The sequence below is a fragment of the Heterocephalus glaber genome, unplaced genomic scaffold, assembly GCF_053883595.1.
Source record: "Heterocephalus glaber isolate CG9 unplaced genomic scaffold, H.glaber_assembly_v1.0 deba00001606, whole genome shotgun sequence".
NCBI classification, from domain to species: domain Eukaryota; kingdom Metazoa; phylum Chordata; class Mammalia; order Rodentia; family Bathyergidae; genus Heterocephalus; species Heterocephalus glaber.
In genome coordinates this window covers 41,168,335-41,196,334 of record NW_028258377.1, presented here as the reverse complement: position 1 = coordinate 41,196,334, position 28,000 = coordinate 41,168,335, and the positions used below count along the sequence as shown (strand labels likewise).

Below are 28,000 nucleotides of genomic sequence, written 5' to 3'. Positions count from 1 at the left end.
CACTGGGTGCTTTTCTCATTTTATTTTCATAGACACACTGATGGATGACGCATCAACAACTTTTTTAAAAGCACAGTGACATGTGGTGTACAGGGTGACAGAAAACTTGGAGGGAGTAGGTCAGGACTTCCAAATTGCAGGGAATGGTCATCAGCACGACCGAGAGGGCCATGAGTGATAAGAAACAATCAAGCCACAGTATAAAAATATTAAAAGTAAAAACATTACCAAAATATATTTAGTGGCATTGAGGTGGCCTGCGGTGCGGAGAGCCCTCCAGCTGCAGGAGAGCGGTGTGACAGCTGCCTCCACATTGCCCTGCTGAGGGGCCCGGAAGTGCCGCCTGAAGGGCAAAGTGCAGAGGGCTTAGGAAGGAGGGAGAGGACCAGGCACGGAGGCCACGACATTCTTACTGTTTGCGTGCATGAAGCTGTTTCCGTACCAAAGGCGTTCAGCCAGCGGAGGGATACTGTGTTCCACGCGGGGATAGGGCACAGCCACCTGGCAGCAGGAGTCTGGGTAAAGTGCTATTGTAACAGCAGTCCCTGAATGTGGAAGAGCGAGCGTCTTAGGGACGCGCTGCTGCCAAAGCCAGGTAAGTAGGGAGACAGAGACACCTGGATGGAGTTGAGCAAGACCGGACAAGACAGAGGGCTAGGGGAACTTGAAGGGGAAATTTGGGGCCCGTCACCCCCCCCCCCCCGCCAAACCCAGGCAGTTCCAGTGGCTGTTGGTGAGTCCGCACTCGAGAAGAATAGTCTAGGTGTGAATCCTGTCTCAGCCTCCCCAGCAGGGTGGAACTGGCACTGTTTACGGGTTTGCTCGGAAGTGCAGGGCGGGGGCCAGGCTGCACGACTGGGTTCAGACGCCTCTCCACAGGCTCACACCGTCCGAGACAGCGGCGGCCCCGGCAGCGCCCGGAGTCCTTGTGCACCGTGTGAGCAGCAGGGTGAAGGCCCGGGCTGGATGAGGCTGAGGGAGCTGCTGCAGTGGCGCCCTTCCAGCTTCCCAGCTCTGCGACCCGAAGGGGCCCGCACGGCGCTCCGCCACCTTCTGCCGTGGGCGGGGATCTGCGGCGTGGCCAGTCAGCTAGGCCAGGCAAGCGAGGAAGGACCGGCCTGCTCCTCCCAGCGCCCTGCATGTCTCGGGATTGACCTGGCTGCGGGAAGGGGAGGAAAAGTGCCCCGCAGCTGCTGAAATCCCGTCCAATACGGCGCAAGTCGGCTGATAGGACAGATGCAGGCTGAGAGCCTCTTGCCTCAGGGTTCCCACAAATGCAAGTTTCTGCTTCCCCAGCACCAACCGACGTCCCACAGGTCTCGCTTCGCTAAGCCTCACATCTGAGGAAGACGCGCTCCGGGGGGGAAGCCTTCAGACTGGGGCCACCCCCGAGGGACAGCTCCGGGCGCTGTTGCTGAGACGCACGAGGCTCCTACCCTGGCGCAGGCCTTGGCCCGACTGCAGGCAAACGCCAAGCGGCAGGGCTCTCCTGCTTTCGACAAACAACAGGAGCGGCAAACTCAGCTGAGAGAGGAATTTCTCAGGGATTCACAGTAAAGGCGCGGGGGGGGGGGGGGGTCCCAGGGATGGAACTGCAGTAGCCACGCGCAGTCTCAGTCTCGAGCAGCCAGCCTGTGACACCCGATAGAAGTGTGGGCCCAAGCAGGGCAGTGCCCAGCAGCCTCTTGGACGTCGGCTTCCCATGCACAGGGCAGAAAGGAGGAGTTGCTGCTGGTCACCTGACAGGAAGGGTGGCCCACACACCGCCAGCCTGGGTCAGCAGAAGCCCGAGAATTTGGGCTTAGAAGCAGCTGGACGCTTCTGAGTCTCTGTATCAACCTAGAGTCCAACATGACACACAGCAACCTCTTCCTTAACTGGGAGCTGAGGGAGCCCTCGGAGGGCTCAAGACTGCACCACCTGACCAACAGCGCTTCCCAGAATGATGATCTGCACCCCCTTGCTGTGCTCAGCCCGCAGGACAGGCTCCTCCTGCTCGAGGTGGGAGGAGTGCACAGGTGCTGTGTATGTGGAAGGCACAGGAGTTACTGCGTGTCTGTGGTTTCCATGAGAGACACTGATGGACTACAGTGGTGAAAGAGGAATACTTGTGTGTCACTCACAACTTAGGGTTTGGACACTGCCCCTCCAGAGAAGCTGATGGTGCCACGGGCCACTTCTGGACCAAGAAATTACTCAGTGTGTTGGTCACCACTCTCAGAATGACCAAGAAAAGGACAGGAAGCAACTGCTTTCCAATGAAGAGCAGAAATTCAAACCTGTTTCCCTGTGTACATTAAGACCTTTAGAAACCTACACAAAGCTGGGCAGACAGGAAGCTGCAGTTGACTATTCTGGGAACAGCAAATATACTCTAACGTGGTGGGCATGGGATCGTCCAGCCGAGGCAGAGTGGCCACAGTGCCCTGGGAAGTGGCCTTAGGCTCTCATCTCTCATGTCAAATGCACACCAGGTAGTGGTGAGTCACAGAAGTGAAGTCGGCCAGGAACACCAACCACAACTAGGAGGCTGGTGTTGTCACACACACATCACACTGAGCAAGCCTGGCTGCTGTGTGCAGAGAAACTACAGTGAAGACCAGCTGTAAAGCACAGCCCCGCACAGGTGTCATCCCAAGGTCAGACTCCAGCTGAGGCCCGAAGGAACGGGGCAACTCAAGAACTGTGATCAAACTCCCCCCCGCCCCAGACAGAGTCCGAGCTGTGAACACCAGAAACTGATTGATTCGAGTTGATTCTGTGGTTCTGATCCTGACTGGCAGATTCTGATGTACACTGTGTATGAGGCTAGATCACACTCCCGAGGGTGGTGGTAACAAGTGACACACCATTAAGCTAGGAGCAGCCAACTGAGCAAGGGGGTCACGTTTCCAGAACAGAGTAAAAAGCCAGGGGACACACAGACCACATCTGACCAAAGACAGTTTGAAGCAGAAGGTGGGAAGTGTGATTTAAATGACTCCCCAGGCTCACGGGTGACTGTACTTTCCTTACCCTCCGTGTCAGGTGCATGGGTAAGGACAGAACAGAGGCGACATTACAGTGGCAGCTCTTAGAGAAGCTGTAAGAATGGAATTCCCGTAGACCACTTTCTCATTCCTGTGTTCCCTGGCTTCTCAACCTTAATTTTCACAATTTTATAATTCTCTTAAATTATAGATTTTGGAAACCAATTTTTGTATTGTTAGTGAAGCTCCATTTTGGTTCTGCTACTTGGTAATTCAGACTAATAAAAAAGTACTGCTGTTCAACCAGACAGTACCAAACAATGACGTTTGTTTGCCATTCTGTTATCAAACACCACGATGTTAGGAATCTTGGCTCTCTGTAAATATGAGTATCATAGGTATTCTTAAGAATGGGTTCTCTCAATGCAATAATTAATTTACTCAATCAAAGCTCTTCCATATAAGCTGCAGTCATATCACTTTTCCCCAATATGATGTCTCTGATGTTGAATGAGGTTTGCTGTCTGGTTGAAAGCTTTCCCACATTTGTTACATTTATAGGGTTTCTCTCCCGTGTGAATCCTCTGATGCTGTGTAAGATGTGTGCTTCGGATAAAGGCTTTCCCACAGATTTTACATTTGTAAGGTTTTTCTCTCGTGTGGATTCTCTTATGTTGGGTGAGGGCAGAGTGGTCACTGAATGCCTTCTCGCATATGTTACATGTGTAAGGTTTTTCCCCAGTGTGAATTCTCTGGTGCTGGGCCAGGGCTGATTGGTCCCTGAAGGCTTTCTCACACAAGCCACATCTGTAGGGTTTCTCTCCAGTGTGAATTTTCCGATGCCGTGCAAAAGATGAATTATCCCTGAAAGCTTTTCCACATTCACTACATTTATAAGGTTTCTCTCCAGTGTGAATTCTTTGATGTTCGGTAAGGGAGGAGTTCACCCTGAAGGCCTTTCCACATTCGTTACATTCAAAGGGTTTCTCTCCGGTGTGGATTCTCTGATGCTGGAGAAAACTTGTACTCTGGTTGAAAGCTTTCCCACATTCATTACATTTATAGGGTTTCTTGCCACTATGAATATTCTGGTGTTTGGTAAGATGTGCTCTGCACACGAAGGCTTTTTCACAAATGTTACATTTGAACGGTTTCTCTCCAGTATGTATTCTATGGTGGTGGGAAAGATGTATGTTCCGGATGAAGGCTTTCCCACACAAGTTGCATTCAAAAGGCTTCTCTCCAGTATGGATTTTCTGATGGTAAGTCAGTGAGGAGCTCACAGAGAAGGCCTTGCCACATTCCTTACATTCATATGGTTTCTCCCCTGTGTGAATTCTTTGGTGATGGATGAGGTGTGTGCTCTGATGAAAGGCTTTCCCACATTCTCGACATTCATACCGTTTCTCTTTCATATGTGTTTTCTGACTTGTGTTGAGTTTTTCAGCATGGGTTTTCCGATGCTTGTTAAGGGTGGAGCTCTTTGAGAAGACTTTTCTGCACTCATAACATTCAAAGGCTTTTTTGCTTGGCTGCAATCCCTGGCGCTGAACAAGTGAGGAGCTCCTGGGGCAACCCTTCCCAGACTCATGGGCCTGCTGGGCCCCATCTCCTGGTGGGGTGACCTGATGGGCAGAGGCCACTTGTGGCCAGTGCACTTCCCACCCTTCCTGGCACTGCCATCCCAACAGGCTGGCACATTTCCAGGGACCGTCTCTGGTCAGCCCTTCCTTTACTGGGCATGGATCATACTCTTCTTTAGGAATATCTGCCGGCAGAGTAGATTTCTTACTCACAGCCATAGTCATCCAGTCTGCAAGACATTAAAAATAAAAATGTCTGAATTACCTTCATGAACATCAAGATGGCACGAGACGATGAGCCGTTAACAATGCTAACAAAGAGGCGCAGTCTTGAAGATTTCTTCAAGTGACAACAAGACAGGAAAGAGGAAGAGAGGTGAGCACAGGGCTGCGGTGCAATTATTCTGATGCATATTCTGATGCATCCTGTGGGAGGAGGACAGCTTGGAAGCCGCTGCAGAGGTCTCAGGCCTGGGCTGGAATCCTGACTGCAATGCTTATGTCTTTTGTGATCCAGAGAAGTTACTTGACTTTCTAAGCCTCACAAAAACAGAATATAGTCCACACTATGCCAACAGATATGAAAGAAATGTACCTTGTCTATTCTAGTAATATGGCCTTTAAGAAAACACACACATAGCCTTACAAAATCAATGAAACTCAAGGTCAATGCTTGGTAAAGAAAAATCTCAAAAGTAGTGATACTTTTATGTTCTATCCATTCATTTGAGCATTCAGATGGAAAATAAAAAACTAGGCTGATGGACAGGCTGTATGAAACAGTCACGTTTATGCTTAGGAGGAAGTAACGTTTCCAAACCCATGTGAAAATGTGACAATGCATGAGGAAAACATATCATGGTAATGTATAAGAACAGAAAATCAGGAAGAAAGCTGTACATTCCAGGCTACATCCAGCATGTCTAGAAGGAGAGACTGTGAATCTGGAGGACAGAGCGTTCACAAGGAGTGCAATTCTGCAACTTGAATAGTGGTTAGAGCCCATAAATTATCGCCAAATAATTCCTCTTCTCAGACAAAAGTTCCTTACTTATTCAACAACCTTCTCACACTTGGGTTTATAGGTATCTTGATATTAATAAGTAGAGTTCGGGATTGCTTTTAATTTTTCCATACATTTGTGAATATCCACCTTTAACTCAGGTCTATTTAAGACTTTATACTAAGAAACATAATGCAAAGGACTTGATACTAAACACCGACGATGTAAAGGTTCCTAGGAAATCTTATGGAGAACAGACTTCCTTCATCATTTCCCTTTCCCACTCATCCCAGAAAATCTTTTACAAATAACTACAATTTAAATAACTCTAGTTATTTGAAAAAGAAAGTTAAACTGGCATATTTTAAGGCTAAAGTCTTGAGCTCAAACTAACATAAACTTGCTCAAAACAAAGACTAGTTAAAGCTAAATGACAGTATAGTCGCCTCTGAGGATCCACGGGCTGGTTCTAGAATTCTCTACAGATTCCAAAGTCCATGGATGCTCAAGCCACTTATATGAATTGGCATACTATTTGCCTACCACCTATGCACAATCTTTGATGCACTTTAAATCTTCTTTAGATTACTTACAATACTCACTACAATGTAAATGCTATGTGCTATGTAAATGGCTGTTATACCGTATTATTTAGGAAATAACCCAAGAAAAATGTACACATATTCAGTAAAGAAACAATCATCATTACAGGCCTAACTACGCAGTATGCAATCGATGACTAGGCAAATCTGCAGATGTAGAACCTTAATAATCTAACATTTGGGAGACAAGGGAAACAGAGAGAGGTGATTCAACACTTAGTGGTCTTCTCCTCAAAGAATGTGCTAAGCTTCCAATGGGCAAAAGACAAGTTTAGCAGAAATCCAGAATTTTCTATAGTTGTTTTGTATGTGGAGCCAAAAACTGGAATTCAGGACCTTCCAAGAAGGAGGGCTCAGTGTCACGTGAAGCTCTCAGTTGGGACCCCTGCAGGCTGTAACCTTGCAACTCTCGTGAGGGCAGATAAGAGGTGCCAAAATTGCCAGCTCGTTCAGTCCCTGGCTGGATTCAGGCACTCTGTTTGCACCCCAGCTGCTGACAGAGAAGGCAAATCCCCTCTGGAGGGAAGCACAATGTCCAAAGTCTTTGTACTCCTTCACACATGTTAGGGATTTGATTAAAAATACTAGAAATACTAAGAAATTGTACAAAGGAAAAACAGACAATAGAAAAAAATAAAGAATTCAGATGCCAGAGTTATCAGAGATGGACTTAAAAAAGAAACTTGATAACATGGTTGAGAAAACAGAAGACTGAGAATTACAACAGAGAATTGGAACAAAAAATAAAATAGAAATCTTAGAATTGAAAATCAGAATTGAAATTAGGAACTAAATAGTAGATTTACGGTATCCTGAAAATAGCAGAAGAAAGTAATAGTGAACCACAAAAATGTGTAAGCAGAAAATATCCACATGCTTTGGCTTCAACGTGCTCCCCTAAATTTCATCTGTTAGAAATTTGAACTCTAAATTCATGTTGAAGGTATCTGTAGGTAGGACCTTTGGGACGTAGCTAGGACAGATGAAGTCATGATAGTGGGCCGGTCAGGATGCCATTAGTCATCTCAGAAGCAGAGGAAGAGGCCTGAGCTAGCTCTGTTGCTCCGTCTCATCATGTGATGTCCTCTGCCACGTATAGTGCTGTAAGAAGCCCTCACCCACACTCTCGGACATCCCAGACTCCAGAACTGAGAGGCAAGTAACTCTATTCTTTACCACTCACCTCAGTCTGTGGCATTTAATTACAGCAACAGAAAACAGACTAAGATACTAGGGTAAAAGGTGAAGGAAAATAATTAAAAAGAGGCACACATGACATGGTGAAAAGCTCGAATACATGTGTGATTAGAATTAGGGAATAAGAGGAGAAAAGAATAGAGCATAACATTATTTGAAATGAGAAAGGCTGAAAATGAAAATTCTCCTACTCAAAGTAGGATAAATTTCAAAGAAAACTCACATAGGCCCAGCATGGTAAAACTACTGAAAACCAACAGAGTATCCTGAGAGTTGCTTGACAAAAAAAGATATATCGCCTGTAAGGAAATAAAGACTGATAATGTCTTTCCAACAAAAATAATGGAAGCCACACACAACCCCCAAAATGCTGGAATAAACTGACGGACTAAAATATTTGACAGCAACAACATTTCAAGAGAAAAGAGCACGTATCTCCAAAAAGTAAATATGAAATAGTTATTTCCATATGAATAAAACCAGATTTGTCACCAGCAGACCCATATTAAAAGAATAACATGAGGGTTCCAGGCAGAATAAAAATAGTTCCATGTGGAAATATGGAAATGTAAGAAGGAATAAAAAGTAATGGGAAAAATAAATTGATGGTACAAAGCAATAATTATGTTTTAAGTGATTGCAAATTACGTAGAAATAAAACAAAGGAAAAATACATAATAAGAAAACACAAAAGATGGAAGGAATAAAATGTTGTTTTTGGTACCGGGGATTGAACTCGGGACCTTGCACTTTTGAGGCAGGTGCCGGAACCACTGAGCTAAATCCCTGGCCCTAAAATGTTGTTAATGTTGTAAAATATAAGCACTGTCTGGTAATTATTAAAAATAAAAAGTTATTGGGCCGTGGATTTAGCTCAGTGATTTCGCTGCCTGCTGTGCAACCGCAAGGACCCAAGTTCGATCCCTGGTATCAAAAAATAAATAAATAAAATAAAAAGTTATTTTGGATGGTAATAAACTAGTTTTATATATGAAACTTACTACTAAAAGACTAAACAAGGTAAATTAATACAGGGTAAAAATATAAAAATACTTAATCCAAGAGAAGGCAAGAGAAAAGACAAAAATTTTTTTTTTTTTGGTACCAGGGATCCAACTTGGGACCTTGTGCTTGTGAGGCAGGTGGCAGAACCACTGAGCTAAATCCCTGGCCAGACAAGAATGGATTTAAAGCAGGTAAGTAAAAGGGAAAATAAATAATAAGATAGTAGATATCAAATCTCATACATATTAGTAATTGATCTAAATAATATTAAATAGATTAAATTGAAAGACTGAATAGTAAAAATAAAATTCAACTAAATGCCATTGAGAAAATACCAAAACTATAAAGGCCCAAATATTGAAACAAAAGAATGAATGAAAAAGGCTAAAGTATGCAAAGAGAGCTGGTGTACCTATACTAATATCAAATTACACAATGTTAGAGAAAATAGACTTTAAGATATTAAAAACGACAAAATGGCCAGTTTTTCAAGAATATATAACGTATCTCTATTTGCAGACACATAGTATAACTTCAAAATATAAAAGCAAAAAACTTAAGAGAATGAAAGGGAAAAATAGACATATCAATAATTGTAGAGAGATGCTCACATGCCACTTATAATGATCAAAAATCAAACCATAAAGAAAAGGAAAAATTTCAACAATACAACAAACAAATTTAACCTAATTTCTATACTTGGGACACTATACCCAACAATTACAAACTTAAAAATCATTTACTAAAACTGACTAGGACTGTGATCATTCAGAATATATTCTCTGAACTCAGTGGAATGAAGCCAGAAATGCACACCACAATACCCACTGGACAATGAGATAATCTTAAATGTTTCTGCCATGAGCTGACTGTGTTTCCCAAAGTCCACGTGCTGGAACCAATTCCCTGTGCATGGCACTGAGAGGTGGGATCCCTGAGAGGTGAGGCGGTCTGGGGCCTGCTCTCAGGAATGGATGAGTGCTACCATGACGACAGGGTGAGTCACTACTGGAGTGGGTTCTGGGTGAGCTGGGCCCCCAGCCCTTGACTCACACGTTCTCTCACCAGGTGACACCTTCTGCCATTGTGACACAGCAAAAAGGCTCACCAGATGTGGCCTCTTGATCCTGGGCTTTCCAGCGTCCAGGGCTACGAGCAAAATGAGCTTGTTTTCTTTTTTAATTATCCAGTTTACAGAAACACAAAACAGACTAAAACAGTCTTTAAGCAATACATTTCTAAATAACTGATAGACCAAAGAAAAATCATAACAAAAATTAGAAAATATTTTTAACTAAATGTGAATACAAATATGAATTAGAACTTGTAAGACACAGCTAAAGCCATTTTAGCAGGAAATATAGATATATACATTGATTACTAATCTCAAAATTAAAATAACAGCACATTATGGAAAAAGACAGACTATTGAAAACAGAAATTAATAAAAAATTAATAGACCTCTAATAAGCCAAATCAAGACAAGAGACAGAAGAACCACATACTGCTAATATCAAGAACGTTAAAGGTCACATCAGGACAGAGGCCACAGAGATTTATAAGATAATAAGAACACAATGAAGACATGTTATGGTAATAAATGTGATGGTTTATAGAAAAGACTCAAACTATGATGGTAGAAAGGTACAATATAATAACATAATTGGCACAAGAAGAAACAATATCTACATGATACTATAATGTAGATAAAGTACATAAAATCTTCAATTTAAAACTTTCTCAAAGAAATCTCCAGGCAGAGATGACTTCACTAGGAATTTTTCCAACAATTATGGAAGAGATAAAATCAGTATTACACAAGGTCTTCTGGAGACCTGGAAAAGGAACATTTCCAACTTTCTTTTTTCTTTTTGTGATGCTGGGAACTGAACCCAGGGCTTTGGGAGTGAGCTACATCTGCGGCCCTGTTTCTTATTTTTTATTCTGAGACATTTATTCTCCCTAAGTCTCTCTCTCTATATGGCAAAACAAATCTATGGTTAAGGTAATTGTTACCTTTAAGGACAAAGGAAACAGACAGGCCTCCAAGGTTTCTGGGGTGCTGGTAATGTTCTATTTCTTGACATGAGTACTGATTATATGGATGTGTTTTTACCATTAAAAATCATTGAATTGTACACTTATGATGTATATACTTTTCTGTCATATACTTCAAAAAAAGTTTACTTAAGAAATCTGGGAGGGCCGGGGATTTAGCTCAGTGGTTCTGCTGCCTGCCTTGCAAGCGGAGGGTCCTGAGTTCGATCCTCAGTACCAAAAAAAAAAAGAAGAAATCTGGGAGATGGTTTTAAAAAATACCAACTTCTAGTTTTCTTTTCTTTTTTTTAATCAGTATTGAACCCAGGGCTGTCACACTGAGCTACATCCCCAGTCACCCCCACCCCCTTTCAAGACACGGCCTTGCTAAATCACTAACTTGTCAAGATGGGCTCGAACCTGCAATGCTGCCTCAGCCCCCTAGAGCACTGGGATTACAGCTGTGTGCCACCGTGCCCAGCTTAGTTTTCTACTAGCTAATGACACTTATTTCTACTAAAGAGGTTTTCTTGGTTGTGAAGATGAAAGCATCTATATATAAGGAATATCTGACTTCTTAAATGTTTTATATTACAGACAATACCCATCTATCACCCAGATGGGTTTATCAAGAGGGGAGCCAAATGCATCCTGGTTTTAGCGCACTGGAAGTTAATCAGGGAGTTCAATGTGGGATCAGTTAAGACAGGGGGCTTTTCTCCTGGTGAGGGTAAGGGTGAAGACACTGGGGCAGCTGGCCAGGAGCATGTTGGCCATGGAGCCCCATTCGTCATGCACAGGCTCCCAGAGGGACTTCTGTCCTCCCCTGGTTTACACTCAGCAGTCACAGGTCACTGAGGAAAGCTTCCACTAGGGCTCGGGTCTGGGTAGACTCAGGGACAGAAAGAAGACTGGTGTTGCCAGGGCCTGGGGCAAGGAAGGGACTAACTCAAAGGTAAGAGGGAACTTCCTGGGAGAAAGACAATAGTGTATTTCACTATGATGGTTACATAACTATACATTTTTCAAAATGGTTCAAATTTTATACTTCAAATTGCTGAATTTTATTGTGCATGTTATATTTTAATGAAGCTGATAAAAAATTATTTTAAGAACTTCAGTGGGGGCCGGAGATTTAGCTCAGTGGTTTCTCCGCCTGCTGCACAAGCGCAAGGACCCGAGTTTGATCCCCAGTACCAAAATAAATAAATAAATAAATAAAAACTTCGACAGAACTTGAAAGATAATATTGAGGAAGTCTGTCAAAAAGTCAAGCAAAGAAAGCAGTAAAGATGAGAATTTTGCCAAGAAAATGAGAAGACCAATCCAAGAGGTCCAGTATTGGTGTCAAGCATTCCATAATGAGAAAAAGAGAAAGCCAAGGGTAGAAATCAAACAATAACAGAAGAAAATGTCCTAGAACCAAAGGGCAGGAATTTCAGATAAAAACACTCACCAAATGTTCAGCCAAAGGCCCACTAAGGAGGCTCCACAGATAAAAATGGAGTGATGCCAAGGCCCATCTACCAGAACCTTAGGGTTTCTGGAGCAAATGAGAAGAACCTGCACATGTTCAGAAGAAACACCAGTCACAAACGATCAGGAATGAGTGTGGGCCTTGTGATGGCAGCCTGGGGGCCACGTCAAAATTCTGAAGGAAAATGATTTCCAAGTCTGAATTCTATCCCGTCAACTGATCTATGAAGTGCCAGGGAGAAAAAAGACATTCACAGATATGTTAGTTCACAAAAATTTTACTGTCACGCCTCATTTTATAGGAAGCAACTGAAAGATGTGTGCTACCAAAAGGAGAGAGCAGACCAAGGAAGATGACAGGAACAGGAAACCCTGGCGGGAGGGAGGGGACGCACAAGGGGGGGACTGGGCCACCAGACATAAGCGCCTGGCAACTGCAGCAGCTCAGAGGCTCCAGAAGCGGAGGAGGCAACTAGAGGAGGGGTGAGATGAAATCAGCAACCAATATAAACACAACTAAGCCAGGAAATGCTAGCATAAGTTGCTTAGGAAGCAGATGCTGTCCTAATTTATCATGCAGCTCAATTAAGACCAGCATTTAGGGTATAAGCACTGATATGACAAAACTACATTAAAACTATACTGGAAAGACAGAGAGCGGAAAGGGCAAAAAGCGTAAGTAGTTGGAAAGTGGTGGTTGGGTGTGTTCTTCACATTGTGTAGAAGGAATTGCATAAATATTGTCAAAACTGCAAAGTCAAGAGGTAACAATATAAATGTTAGCTGGGGCACGGAAACAAATACATCAAATGACCAGTTAAAAGAAGAGAAAGTCATCACTTTTAGAGAAGGAGAAATGGAGAAAGGGGGATCAGGCTATTATGCTGCTCATAAAAAAGAACATCAATAGAGTTTTAGAGTAATGCATGCATTTTTGATAAAATAATAAGTACTAAAAATAAAGGAAAAGAAGAACAGAATACACCCCAAAAATGTGGAAATAGTGAAGAGCAAAAATTAATACAGATAAAATAGAAAAGATCATAAAAGTAAATAATTTATTAAAAAGGCTAATAAAAAGACAAGCCTCTGACAAGACACAGAAAAAAAGACAAAAGTAAATATTATTAGAAATTAATATTTTCATTCAACAAACACTGAGACCTGTTATACCAAGGACATCATAGCAAACAAGAAAAGTTGTTCCCTCATTGATACTTCTTTGATAGAAAAGATTAAACAGGATACAGAAAACACTAAGAATAATGACAAATAAGAAAGACTTACTACTCCACTAAGTGAGAGCTTCTGTTAGTAAAGAAACAAGATGAGCTATAGACAGCGAGAAGAGAACTGACACACACTGCTAAGTATAAATTCCTGATAAAGAAACTATCATAGAAAACAGGCAGAGAATAACAGTATATCACAGTACACATATGAAAAAAATGTTCACCCTCAGAACAGAATGTTCACCCTCACCATTTGCAGAAATGCAAACGAAAAGCACAACTAGATGCCATTTCTCAGGGGTGAGATAAGCAGAATTTCTAAGAGTGTGGAAGTTCCAAGTTAGGGCAAGGGTGTTAAGTACCAGGAACTTGGATCAACTATTGATGCATTCTGGAACAACTAACCTAACCAATAACCTGGGACAATATACCCTCAAAGCCAGTACATCTCCATCTGTGAGTACACCCAAAGAAACTGCCAGGTATATAAGAAAATATGTCCAAGAATATTCAGGTCAGCATTACTCATAACACTGAAAAGTCTGGAAACAATCTACACGTCCACTGGCAGAAAGAAGGATAAATAAAGGAGTAACAAGTGTTGAAGGCTGCATACCTCACATGGATTTGAAGAAATAAGTTTTGGAAGTTTCTCTCCTGCATATATACGTCATGTATAAAGCAGGCAAAAGCAAATGAATGCTATTTGGAGCTACAGATATTTGTGGTAAATCCATGACGAGAAGGCCAGAACACACTGGTGTAAAATCAAGCCGTGGTTCTCCCTGTCGTATGTGGAGGAAGATGCCATCATGTGGTGCCATGTTCCTTTCCAAGATGGGTGCCAGGGTACGGGTACTGTTTCCTTATCATCCTTTAAGCTGTCCCAAACATTGCATACTGTCTTATATATTCCATGTACACTGCTAAAAATACATGTATGTCGAAGGGAAGGAAGGAAATAATAGTAAATGTAGAAGTTAATAAGGAAGAGCAGGGCCGGGGATTTAGCTCAGTGGTTTGGCTGCCTGCTGCACGAGCGCAAGGACCGGATTCGATCCCTGGTACAAAAATAAATAAATAAATAAATAAATAAATAAAATAAAGTAAGGAAGAGCAATGTAGAAGTGTTAGTTCCCTGAAAAAAATTCCCCGTGCATGTATGAGGAAAAAAATGCAAACAAAATGGAAAATGAAAAAGAGGACATAATACACAATGTTAAAATTGTAGATGAACACCATTCCTGGCCTTTTCTAACACATTTTATAGCTCAAAAAAGTAAGTTAGAATGAATAGGTAAAACAATTGGTTTAACACAAAAAGACCAAATAGATGAATACACAAGGAATTAAAAAGTTATTAGTAAACTACTCAAATTTCAGTGGTCATGTACTTTTCCTTGAGTTTATGGAGGGAACAGTTTCTGTGTTCATTAAAACTATTTTGGAAAAGGGGAAAAGTACAACGAAGGGTCAGAGGGGTCTTCCACTGACTTCCTGCTAGTCCTGACTTGCCATGTAATAGCAACACTGGTGCAAATGAGTTAACCTGGACTGGGCTTCCTGTGAGGTGGGGTTAATCAAACCTGTATCACAGGTTGTCAGGACTAAATAGGGCACCCCCCCATCACTCAGCAAATGCTCAAGTATCAGCTCTCTCCTCCCTCTACTACAGCATCTTGTAGCCCAGGAAATAGAAAACTTAAAAAGGAAAGCTATCTGTCAGAAGGTCTTTTTCTACTATGATTAAAATAACAGTCTATTCTAAACGAAGAGTAATGAGTACAATACTGAAAAGTTCTAGATTTAATACAGCTTAAGTAGCTCTAATATGAAATGCCTAGGATTGTTCTAGATTTTGGAATACTTGCATATACATAGTGAGATATTTTACAGATAGGACCCAAGACTAAACATGAAATTCATTTATGTTTCATACACAGCTTATATTCACAGCCTGAAGGTTTTACACAATATGTTTTAGTGTGTTTGCATTTTGGCTGCAACCTGTCACATGAGGTCAGGTGTGGAAATTTCTACTTGTGGCAGCATGTCAATGCTTAACAAGTTTGGATTTTGGAGCATTTCGGGTTTTGGCTTTTTGTTTTTTGTTTTTTGTTTTTTCCAGTACCGGGGATCGAATTCAGGACCTCAGAACCCTGCACTTGTGAAGCAAGCACGGTGCCACTGAGCCAAATCCCTGACCCAAGATTTTAGCTTTTTGGAACAAGGACGTCCAACCTATACCTTGAAGATCAGAGATATGCCTATGATCATGATTCTGTATGGTCTTTCAAGTCTTAGCCAGTCATTAAGGACTACAACAGGAATAAGAAAAAAGAAAAGCTAAAAATGAAATCCAATAAACATTTAAAAATGAGTATGTATTAGGTGTTCCTGGAGGGGAATAAATACTTGGAATTGCTAGCATCTCTCTCTCTCTCTCTTTTTTTTTGGTACCAGGGATCCAACTCGGGACCTTGCACTTGTGAGGCAGGCAGCGGCACCACGGAGTAAATCCTTGGCCCACTAGCACTTCTTTATAGCAGCAATTTCCAGTCAAAAACAGGTAAGATGGTTCAACTAAGACAAATGATTGTCTGTGTTTTCAGATATCGTCACCCAAACTTGACTATAAAACCCTTCCATGAAGATAAAAATCTTTCCTCATATTCTTCCCATATAAGAACAATAAGGAATTGGAGTTAATGATGAATGAATGGCTGATTAAATAATTTAAATAAAAGTAGTAACACCACAGTAGTAAGACTGTGGATGGATTTCTTTTGGTTCATCTCCATTATTTTCCTTTTCAAAAAAATCAGAACACTGCACAATACAGAACAAAACATTTAAAATGCCTTAATTTGGTTGTAATAAAACATACAAATGCTAAGAATATTCAGAATTCTATTGGGGTAAGTCAAAAGATTTGTTTTCATAACTAAGACTTAGACTTAATACATTTAGATTTCATAAAAGATTTGAGTCCTAGGGCCGGGGATTTAGCTCAGTGGTGTCGCCGCCTGCTGCACAAGCACAAGGACCTGAGTTCGACCCCCAATACCAAAAAAAAAAAAAGAAAAAAGGATTTGAGTCCTAGACATTCCACATGGGTAGTTACTATGGTAAGATATAAATTCCTGCCTACTTCACTGAGTTACTGTGAAAAACCAGATAAAAGGTTTGTAAAATTATTTTAAATCCTGCAAAGTACTACCTAGAAGTGCAATGTTAGAGTGTCTTGGATAAGGCACAAAGCTTTCTAGACTGTCGAGTGTTGGCAGAAAGACACAGTCCTGCCCTTGTGCCACCAGAGCCAGGGGCTCTTCAGAACAAGTAGGGGCCACTGTCATGTTCACCACATCCAGGCCACGAGTCTAAGCTGCTTCCTGGGTGCCAGGCTTTGTCTAGGTGTGATCAATACAGCTCAATGTATGACAGGAGGTCCAGTAAGAGCTAGAGGACAGTTCAATGCTGGTCGAACTGTACATCCATGTGGACAAAGAACTATGAGGCAATGGAACAGAAGCGCAATGCTTTCCTGAAGAAGATGGTGTTCTAGTAGGCGCATAAGCTGTCCTCCTGGATGTAACCCAGTAGACCTGGAGAAAGGCAAATGGACCCTGCTCTGTCAGGCACAGGACAGGATGCCTGGGGTGGGAGAGAACTGTCCTTGTGACATCTGAGGTCTTTTCCGAGCCGGAGCCTCTTAATTCATGCCAACAAGGAGAGGAAAATGTCATGAAGGGGTGGGTTCAGACAGCTACAAACTACCGCAAGAAAGGTTCTAAACAGTTTGCAAAGCAACCTGGGACTATGTGGAAACAAGTCCCGGTGTGTTTGCTGGGATGTCAGCCTACCTTGCCCATCTGGTTTCTTCCCACCGCCTCCCAGATGTGGGATTCTTACCAAGGCAGAAGCCTCCTGAGGCCACCTCCGGCATCCACTCTTCTTCTTTTCCCAGCTGAGAAAACATATCAGGTTTGGGTCCCAACAGTCCTGTTTTTGAGGGGAAAAATAAGGACCACATCCATTCATAAAGAGACAAAAAATCATTGCAAGGCTGAGATCTGGTCGTCAGAACTTCCCAGAAAGGGTGATTTGACAAGAAGGCCCAGGTGGGTACATGCTTGGAGATGGAAGAAAGGATGGCCCAGGCCTGACACCTGTTCCTACATCCTTCCCCTGCTGGAAGAAGGCGAGGAAGGATTCAACCCCTAGATTTCTGAGGCATTTCCACTTAGGTCTTCAAAACAGGCCTGGGGACCAAGGGTAGGTGACTGGCAGTTCTGAAGAAGCATTCTCAATGGGCCCACTTCAGCCCACTCCGGTGTGGCGTCAGCCTGAAGGGCCTAACAGACTGTCCACCTTACCGAGCGAGACCAGGTTGCTGTAGTTCTCCAGCATCACCTCCCTGTACAGGGTCCTCTGTGGAGGGCTCAGTTGCCCCCATTCCTCCTGGGTGAAGAGCACAGCTACATCCTTGAAAGTCACCAAGTCCTGAAACGGCAAAGCCAATCTCACTGGCTGGGTGCTATCCTGGGGAAGCTGAGGCTGGCTGCCCCCAGGAGTGCATGAGGATTTACCGGACTCTGGGCACACAGGGAGCTGGTGTCCTGGGGCAAGGTCAGCATTTATTGGGGGCTCGGCTTTGTACCAGACGTTGCTCCCCACTTTGAAGAGATAGACATAGGCCGTGGTGAAGACGTGCATCCTCGGCACTGGGACCACGGAGGGCTGTTCATTTTCTCCATCTCCAGAATTCTTCCCAGCCCTGCCTCTGCTCTTCCCCGACATGGCCAAACCCTAGTCCAGTCTCTGCTCAGACACTACCTCAGCACAGCCTTCCCTGGCTGCTCCTGCACCCGTCGATGTGGGCCCGCTGAAGCTCTAACCCACTTCACTGCGATCTTTGGTTTACGCTCAGTCTCCACCTTTGGACTGTTACCTCCACAGTATGGAACAGTTCTACATCTCCCTCGTCTTCTCAGCATCTTCAGCATGGTCATAGTTGCAGCAACTATTAAAAGTCATACGTAGCATAATGTTTGGCTCAATGACAGGCCACATATATGAAAGTGGCCACATAAGACTATGATGGAACTGGAAATCACTGTTGCCTAGTGATGTACTTACAGCTGGCGTCAAATTTTAGCACAGTGCACCACTTCCATGCTCGAGGTGGTGCTGGGATACAATACCTACTGTGCTGCCAGGTGTACAAAAGTACATACGATCATGCATGTTCAGCACCTAATATTTGGTAACGATAGTCAACAACGTTACTGGCTCACATATCCAGTATACTTTTAGTCATCACTTCTACTTATTTAAAAAAAGCGCGCTGTAAAACAACATGCAGTGGCACACTGCTAAGAGCCTGGCACATCTCATGTTCATCTTGACTGCATCAAGAAGCCACACTGAGGGGCTGACCTGGGTCATTTAGATTTGTACAGATACTGTTAATGGTGTTTGCACAAGGACAAAATCACCTAATAGTGCATTTCTCAGGACATGTTACTGTTAAGTGATACAGACTGTACTTTTCTGCAATTCTTCAACTGCTCATCTGTCCACCCCCAAGACAGACAGACAGACACACAGACACACACAGACACACACACACACGCGCGCGCGCACCATGGAAACAGACATTTATACTCTGGGACTCTGTTCCCTCTGATTTACAACTAGTCCTTTTTTTTTTTTTTTTTGAAAACTTTCAAACTAAGACAGAAGAAATTGTTTCTCTCAAATACCAGAAATCTAATACATAGAATTCAGTGTTTTCACAAGGTCTTCCTAGCCACCAGGGAGCTGGTTTATACTGTGAAAGAAAGATTAAGTGGAAGCTCAGAGAAAACCAAGGGGTAACAGAGAGCACTGTTAGGGTATTCCAGATGCCATTTCCACAGCCAAAGTCCGGCTTATCTCTGTCTTTAGATTTGGGGAAGTAACTCAGTATCTTTCCCATAAACACCAACTTTTGATTAAGGTAGTCTCAATTACACTTCTGCTGCCGGAATCTAAAGCCTTGGTATACAGCAGGCAGCCGGGAAACACTTGCTAAATTGAACTCATGAACCAGTTTGTCAGAGACTGCTTTCCACCTGTGAGTTTCTAGCATAGACCATAATACTCGGCACATTTTACATCCCTGATGCATGTCCATGCCTGACAACCAAAGTAATGCAGGCTATAAACACAAGATGGGCAGTGACATTGTTAGGGTTTAGACAGTTTGTCCCCAAATATTTATATGCTAGGTTTGGTCCCCAGTGTAATGGTACTGAGGGGTGGCAGAAGCTTTAAGAGGTGGAGCCTAGTGGGCAGCTATTAGGTGAAGCTTTAAATGTGAAGGAATTAGAACAATTTTGCCAAATGCACCAGAATTTATACACCCGAATGAATGAATGAATACGTTCTCTTCAAAAGAGATTACATACTTTTTTTTTGAGACAAGGTCTCACTATGTAGTTCAAGCTCCCCTTGAACTTGTGGCAATTCTCGTCTCAACCTCCTGAGAGCTGGAATTACAGGTGTGCACCACCATGCCCAGATGTGTACTCTTATTTTAAAGAGCTTGGCACCACTCAGAGCTTTTCAGGAATTTAATGGACATGGAGGCACATTTTGGGGGGGGAGGTGTGCTAGCAATGAAACCAGAACCTTGAGCGTGCTAAGCAATCACTCTACCACTGAGCTACATCCCCAACCCACAAAAGAAGTCTTTTAAATAATTCCATTGGTATCCAATATTTCTATGAAGTAAAAAGCCAAATAACTTTTTTTTTTGGTACCGGGGATTGAACTCGGGACCTTGAGCTTGCAAGGCAGGTGGCGGAACCACTGAGCTAAATCCCCGGCCCAGCCAAATAACATTTTAAGAAAAAGAAAATAATAAACCTCTCCAGGGCTGTGTCAGATCTTTACCATTCAGACCTCTAATCTTACCTGCTCGTAGAAACAGGGCCAGGGGAAAGGTTTTCATTTCAGACCAACCAGTTGTGCCCCTTACATGAACTTTAGCAAGTCACTTAGCTCTAATAGCCACCTGGAGAAGCCAACACGGTAGGAGAGAGCAACCCGGGTCAACTGTGCGGGGGAGATTGGAGTAGGAGTGAAGCTCCTGGGCAGGGGAAGAAACATCCCCGTACTCTTCAAATCAGAAGGCAAATTAGGGCGAAAACCCCACTCACCTGGACCACGGTTGGCAGGTGGCTCACAGCCATTCTTTCTTCTCTGATGCTTCCTCTTAGGGACAGGCGAAGTGCTGCGGAGGCCGGCGAGGGGCGTAAGCAAGCTCGGGATTCTTCAGGCTAGAAGCGGCCACACACCTGTGAGGAGAGGGCTGGGTCAGAAGGTGTCGCAGCAGGAGAGAGGCTGTGGCATTCGCACTCTGGGGGTCCACTGTACCTCCCTGCAAGGAACCCTTCGGTCTCATTTGCTCCAAACTCTCCTGCTTCTGAGAGATTTTCCCCACTCCCTCCCTCACACCTTTCCTGTAGTCATATCCTCCCTATCTCCCCTTCTGTATTTTAAATACTTTGACCGGCAGAAAGCTTGCTCCAGTCCCAGTCCCCATACTTTGTACCCGCCCTCTGTCCTTTCCCCTAAAGTATGCTGAGGAGTCCTAAGGAATTGTCTCTCCTGGGACTGCGGATCCGGAGGGGAGAAGAGGAAGGGGTGGAAAGAGGGTTGACTTTCTCCTGAAAAGACGCGACCTAAGTAGGCTAGAGCCTCGATGTTGAAGTCTCTCAGGCCACGCTCTTCGATAGCCTCAACTTCTCACTCTCCGGGGCCATTTGGGTGACCCGGAGTCAAAGGCGAGGAGAGCCACAGTGAACGTGTGTGCCTGCTGCTCGGTCGGGTCCCCAGGGAGGTGCTGCAGGGCTGCACTGCGGCTCCCTCGCCCTTGGCAAACCCTGTGGCGGGCTCGGGATCAGCCGTACCCCGACCAGCTATGTGTGCCGGGGCTGCTGCTCCACCACACGCTAGAGGAGGCCCTGGCCCCATCCGCTCCACAGGCACTGAGACTGGGACCCTAAAACGCAAGAAGCCCGATCCTGCCGGTCCTTCCCTTCTCCATTTGGAATAAAATCTCAGACACACACTCTGGAAGTTTGGGGCATTACAGCAGGGTCCTCCAGAATGGACCACGACTCAGACATCCTCGGCTTTCCCTCACCCCTTCCTCCCAGACCTGACCACACCACTGCCGCTCTCCCTTTGCGGCTTTGGCCACCGTGCTTGGTCACCGCTAGGTCACCCTTCCAGGAGCCTCTACCGGCGGCGAGAGACCGCGGCCACCACCACATCGCAGTCAGTACACAATGAGCAGGACTCTGCAACCCTGTCCGAACTGCGCTTGCGCGTTGCCCTGGAAACCGCGGGGCTCAATTCCCACAAGTCTGAGGGCTGCGGTATTTTTGTTTGTAGGACTGCACTTCCCAGAAAGCAAAGCGGCGAAGAAAGTGAAGGTCTGCACCTGCGCAGGCAGGGCTCCGCCCTTCTGTCCCGGAATTGCTGCTGAGGGCTGAACTATGTTTCCCAGAAGCCTCTGCGGAGCACCGCCCTAACCCTGTTCAGCTACCCACCTCTACGCAAGCGCTAGCAGTCTCGCACGGATTCCGGTCTGTTCGGTCCAGATTTGGTCTGAGTCTCTACTTTGAAATAATGCTCAGGAAGCTACGCGGACCGGAGGATCAGGGAGGTTAGTCCAAGGGAGTGACGCTTGATCCGGTGATGAGAGGCCCCGGAAGACCGAATATTTCCTCAGAAAGCTGGCAGGGTTGTACCCTTGGCCCGAAAGAAGCATCAGATTGTCGCTGTCTGGCCGGGCAGGTGGGCCAGGGCATGGTTCTGAAACGTGAGAGAAACTCCTGCAGTAATTGTGGGGTGGATGGGGATATTAGGATGAAGGCCCCGGAGGAGGCTGCTGCAGCGACTCAAGACAGAGCTGATGGCAGCTGGAACCTGGGAGGAACAAGGGCACCTTGAAGTGCCCAGCTGGTAGAACAGACTTAGGGGCGAGGGCGAGGGAGCCTGGAGGCCGAAGAATCTATCTTGGACAATGCATAGAGAAGTCAGAATTCATTTTTACTGACTGGCTGGGGTGGGAAGCATGAGGTGATGTGAAGGAATACCCCCGCTGGAGACACTTTGTTGTCATTGATCATGTAATATTCATGGATATCAGCAAAGAATGAGAAGGTCTCGTGTGACCTGAGCTTAGTCACTTTGGGAATTTTAGAGGAAACAATGTCAGTGAATAAATGACACTACAACGAATTGGGGTTTTATTGATACCATTCTCTAGACACTTAGGAAGTATTTTATGTGCCAGGCACTACTTTAGGGCCTGGGAAAATAGTGAAAAACCTGCACTCTTGCAGTTTTAGTTCTACTAGGGGAGGTAGTCAACTAAATAGAAAATTTAGTTATTACTATGCTGGGAGTAGAGTGTGACAGGAGTTGTATATTAAGTAGCATTTGGGGATATTCTCTTTGAGGAGGTAATATGGAGGTCTGAATACAGTGGGGAAGGAAACCATGTTTCGAGAATCTGGGGCAAAGCCACTAAGGAAAGGGAGCAGAAATGCTATGTAGAGAGAGGAGTCTTCTTAGTGAGTCTGAATCTAAGCAAGCCCAGTGTGACTGGCTATGGCACGCCAGACAGGGGAGAATGGAAGATGGGGATGAGGGATAGTTAATGAGAGCCCTGGAGACCATGGTAGAAAATTTGGATTTATTCTGTATGTGATGGCAAGCCATCAGACAGATTTGGGCCAGCACCATGGCTGAGCACAATAGGATAGTTACTGGTCAGCTCCAGGGAGAATAGACTGGTAAGACTGAAGGGAAATGGGAAACTAGATAGGAGGCTTTTGTACTAGGGTGAGGGAAAGCCTCCCATGGCTACATAACATTTCTTAAGTCATTTGCTTTGAAAGCCTAATGACTCTAAGACTTTAAATAAGAGTTCTGGATGCTACACTAAGCAGTTTAAATATGATTCTGTTTCAGCTATATGAGGATGACAAATATTTATGGAGCACTAACTACATGCTGGACACTTTTAAAGCACTTTACATTATTACCTAATGCAACCCAAAGCAATTAGGTTTGTGCTGTTAGCAAGTGAGAAAAGTGAGGCACTGATTATGTTAAATGGCTTGCCCAAGGTCCTGCATGTAGTAAATGGAAGTAGGAATCCTACTCCTGCTGATGGAGGAAAGGACAAAAGCATCCTTGTTACTTAGCCGAGAGCTGACATCCAAGCACCCAAAGTCTTCCAAAACTGAAAATAGTTATGAAGCCTCCACTGACCCATCTCTCCTGGGGCTCCTGTAGTTTGCTAGGGAGTACCCAACAGGCACATTCCACAGCCAATTACAAAAACGAAACTGAAAAAAGTTAATGTGAAGCCCAGTGCACCCTCTCACTCAGGCCAGGACCCAACACACTTCACTGTTCTGAGCATTCAACAGAGCAGCCCCCACTTCTCAAGGATTTTTACTATGATCCATTATGCTCAGGGAAATGAGGTTAAAAATGTGATCAGGTTGCCAGGCATGGTGGTGCACACCTGTAATCCCAGCACTTGGGAGGCTGAAGCAGGAGGATCACCTCCAGTTTGAGGCCAGCCTGGGCTACGTAGTGAGTTCAGGGGCAGCCTGAACTACAAAGGGAGACCCTGCCTCAAAAAACCAAAATGTGATCAAGAGAAACCATTTCCATATCTGCTTCCACTGTCAGTTATGCAAATGAACACTTACATGCAAGCAGAACCTGTATCAAATCTGACCACTTCTCCTCAGAATAGGTGCTATTCCCTACAAGATGTTGTGTTCACCTGCTGAGCCATGTTACATGGCCCTTGCAATAGGATGTAATGAGAGGTTCCTTTAGCTTCGTTTCTTGTCATGTCTTGACTTCTACTCTACACCCAAATCATACCCTTTACAGTCTCCCAAATATAAACATACTCAGCCTTATCGCAATTCCTTCTGCTCTTCCATCTTCTTTGCACTTAACTGGCTCACTGCTATGGCAACCTGTGCTAGGAGATGCTCAGCAGCAGGGACTAGCGGTCCTTCACACTGGAGTTCATACAGCTACCTATACACTGAGTAGGAACACTGACCTACTCATACTTAGCACACCAACATGCAGCACAGGAAGTGCTCAAGCAAGTCTATGGACTACAGGCAGGAAATGAACTGTGCCAATGTGTATATAGCCAGGGAAGTAACCTACCTCGACTATATACTAAGCATTCATCAATTTTCAGAGTACCTTTCCCTCCAGATCAGCTGTGAATTTTCTGCAGGAGCTGGATGCAGTCCCCATGAACATCCATGTGTTGGGGCTGTGCTTAATCTGAGGGAGGAATACTGGCACTGTCGTCTTCAGCTCCACCTGCTATGGAACCCTGACTAGTACCTCTTTAATTGTCCAGACACCCATTTCACAGAGCTCCAGTGAAGGAAGTGGCCCATCTGAGTGACGGTCGGTCCATAGAGAAAAAAAACCCTAAACATGCCATTCTCTGTGGTTGTAGAGGGCCTCGTGTTTCTTGTTATCTTAGACATCATCTGACTGCATCCTAATTCCCCGTTCATTTATGACCCCACCGCACACCATGAGTGGCTTTAGAGGCCAAAAACTCCAGCAGCTATGGAGAAAGTGCTCAGCAAATACCCAATGGTGTGCTGATCGTGACTGGCTGGCTGACTGCTGCTCACAGCCTTGACTGCATGGACGGTGACTGTGTGGCAGCCTCCTCCCCACCAGCTGTCTGGAAAAGGAACAGGTACTCATGCAGAAAAGGGCATCTGTGAAGTCTGTCCTAAAAGGATGATTTGGGCCAACTGGGATTCTTTCACAGAATTTTAGAATTAGGACAGAGAGATGTGGTGGTCAGAAAGAACAGCTGATGCCATATTTTGGATCATGTGCAAATTTAACTGCAACATGAGAAGTCATCCATCAGTGAGGAGATGGAAAAAAACAGTGGCAAGATAGCAGGTGGTGGTGGTAGCAGCAGTCAGGGGTAGAGAATGGAGGGGGAGAGGGCACACAGATGTCTTTGGCTGCTGATGATTCCAGCTGATGCAAGGCATGGCTATGTTATTTCAAGACACAAAAAAATAATTCTCAAATATTATAGACATTGCAGACTTCAGAAAGAACACCAAAGTGAAAAAGTTGGTTTAACAAGAAGATGCCACAGCCAAGGTCTTCTTTCCCAGACCTTTACACTCTGGTTATCTTTTCTAGGTGTTTCCCAAATAAACAGCACCCTTTCCCTCAATCCAAGTATGGAGGCTTGAGGATGGAGCAAATCACCAACACAGCTTCTCCAGTCTTCTGACCCCCCAACTCCCTTGGCTCAGCATGCACATCCTGGGGCTTGTTGAATACATTCAAATATAAACTGGTGGAGTGAGAACAGGCAAAGAAAAAGGGAGAATGAATCAGAACTGTACTAAAAACAGACTTTTAATAATATATCTCCTTGTGCCCCATCTCCTTTTCTAGTTTCCCACCTGATCTCAAGATAAAAATGGAGGGAAAGAAGAAAGAAGGCAGAGAGAATAGATGGGTAGAAAATAGATGAAAATCATAAAGATAGCAGCAAAATAAAAGCTTAAGAGGAAGGCACAGAAGGGTGAAATGAAGGGTACTGAAATTGAGAGTGGATACAATGAATCAAAGTTGGTAAAATAATACTACTAAGGAATTACATAACCCAAAGACTAGACCTGTTAAAGGACCAAACAATGACAATTCATAGGCACATTTTCCACTGCCACCCACATCTTCTGGACCCATGATTTCTTAATTTCTCTGCCTCCTATTGGAGTTTCCATCCTGTTAAAAGGATTTCTGCAGCCTCAGGCTGCGCTTCAAATCTTTCTCACTCTGAGCTGTAGATTCTCTCCTTCCTGTGCTCCCTGACTCTCTCATGCTTCTGTTTTGCAGTTATATACACACTTAATCCTACCTTTCATTATACAAACACTCCCCGCCAGACTACTGCTTCGCCAAATCAAAACCATTCTGAAAGCCATTTCTTTGTCTACCTCCACTAGAGAAAAGAGAAGAACTAAATACTTCTTTTCTCAGCCTCCCTTGATTCTAGGGGGCAGGCATGTATAGCTGTGGTCAATGAAATGCAAGGAGTATGCTGAGGGGGTTATGGGGAAACATTTCTAATAAAATACGCTGATGTTGCTGGCCTTATCCATCCCATCTTCTTACCACAAATGTGGACATTCTACCTGAAGCTTGGCCACCATCATACAACCAAAATAGAAACAACATGAAACTCAAGGTATCCAATTACTTCTGTGAACCAATGCCAGCAGCCTCCAGATTTGTTATTTGAGAAAAATTAATTCCTACTTGCTTAAGACTTTGCTAAATGGGCTTTTGATGATCTGCAGCCAGAGGCTCCACTGACAGATAAATCTTCTTTCAGCCCCATCTCCCTCTGATTATCTAAGTCTCTTCTGTCTCAATAAAGCTACTAAGTCCCCTACAACATTTAACTCACTCTTCAACCCAGTAAAATTTACAGAGGTTTTAAGCATCTATTTTAAATTGATAATTATAAGCAAAGGACATATTCTATGTTTATCTTTACCTTCTTGTAGCACTGGATAAGATCCCTATCCTACGCTAATAATTCTTTTACTTCTGTGGCACCATCACTTCCTGATTTTCTATTTTTCTTTTGGAAGTTCATTCCTTTCAGCTTCTACTGACTGCTCTTTGAGCCACTTACTCTGACAATGACAATACTCCCAGTACTGCCTTCTGCTTATTCTGTGTGTTCTGTTGCCTACTAGGACTCTTCACTCTGCCCGTATTCATCAAAATGCCCCTACAATGAATGTATCAATGCCCCCAAAATTGGCTAGTTTTTTATATTCTTAGTTATGGCATGCCAGTCCACTCAAATAAGAAACTCAAGTCATTCTAAACTCTTCCTCGTAATTCAAATATCTACATTTAACCAGTTACCATTTTTTCTAGTCTCTGGCTCATCACTGCTTCAGTTCTCCTTTCCTTTCACAACACAAGATCGCTTTCTTAGTTTAGCCCTTACACCAGTTGACAGTGAAGCTTTTGGAGCTTTCAATGCTAACAAGCAGCCAGATGCGACACATGAGCCACAATTTCACCACCACTGCCTTAGAACATAAAGAATATATCTTAATCATTCTGATTTTCTAGTCATGTCTTTAGTACTGTTAAATATGGGTAGAATAAATGAAGCTAAACTACTATCACCCTGATAGATGTATAAAATATCCCTGATGGTTTTGAATGTAGTTTTGAGTTGCAAAGGTTTTGTTAATATACTAGATGTCCTCTTGCTCTTCTCTTTTCTACTTGGAGAGTCAAATACAACACAAAGATATGTATTTGAGTCTATGCTGTACATATAGACTATAGTTTTCTAAATAACCGGCTAATTTAACAATTTATTAATGATGAGAACTCAAAACAGCATGCTAATGCATTATGATTTGTACAATTATCCTATTACCTGGTAGAAGCCACCCTATATTTTAAGGTAAAAAGTAAGGCAGGGAGAGAGGAAAGGACATGGTAGAAAATAAGCATTGGTAGAGGTAAAGAATTTTGACTTATAACATCCAAGGAAAACAAGCTGTGAAGTAGAAGCACCTAGAAAACATATATGATAGTAAAAGACCAGAAATTTCTCACCATCATTGTTTGTACAATTTTGGCAAACAGGGGTCCTTCAGGCTTTCAGAATCCAAGATCTCTCAATTAGCAGATAAGAAAACTGTGACCCAGTAAAAGTGGGTGACTTTTCCAAATTAGTGGCATCCAGGACTACATACCAAGTCTT

The 28,000-nt window shown here is 43.8% G+C and overlaps 1 protein-coding gene across 11 annotated transcripts; it reads right to left on the bottom strand.

The window, feature by feature from the left end:
* Window positions 1–7: 7 nt before the first annotated feature.
* LOC101717357 (uncharacterized) lies at window positions 8–27,999 on the bottom strand. Of its 11 annotated transcripts, none has more exons than XM_087194620.1 (5): window positions 27,853–27,999; window positions 20,310–20,447; window positions 17,481–17,607; window positions 17,017–17,106; window positions 8–4,782 (listed from the first exon to the last, which is right to left on the bottom strand). In XM_087194620.1, exons 2-5 carry the CDS (start codon window positions 20,340–20,342, stop codon window positions 3,446–3,448), a joined length of 1,587 nt encoding a protein of 528 aa, XP_087050746.1. In that variant the 5' UTR covers window positions 20,343–20,447; window positions 27,853–27,999; the 3' UTR covers window positions 8–3,445. The 11 variants fall into 11 exon arrangements, with proteins under 11 accessions (XP_087050746.1, XP_087050742.1, XP_087050744.1 ...); XM_087194616.1 differs by lacking the exon at window positions 27,853–27,999 and adding an exon at window positions 21,708–21,855; XM_087194618.1 differs by lacking the exon at window positions 27,853–27,999 and adding an exon at window positions 21,299–21,603.
* Between the last annotated feature and the right edge of the window lies 1 nt (window position 28,000).

What these genes read in the sequence shown, in the direction of transcription:
- LOC101717357 (XM_021242179.2), bottom strand. Translation starts at nt 17,904, where the DNA reads ATGTCGGGGAAGAGCAGAGGCAGGGCTGGGAAGAATTCTGGAGATGGA. An exon ending in CAGCAACCTGGTCTCGCTCG is followed by an intron (nt 17,107 to 17,480) that starts GTAAGGTGGACA and finishes CCTCAAAAACAG; the next exon opens with GACTGTTGGGACCCAAACCT. An exon ending in CTCAGGAGGCTTCTGCCTTG is followed by an intron (nt 4,783 to 17,016) that starts GTAAGAATCCCA and finishes AATGTCTTGCAG; the next exon opens with ACTGGATGACTATGGCTGTG.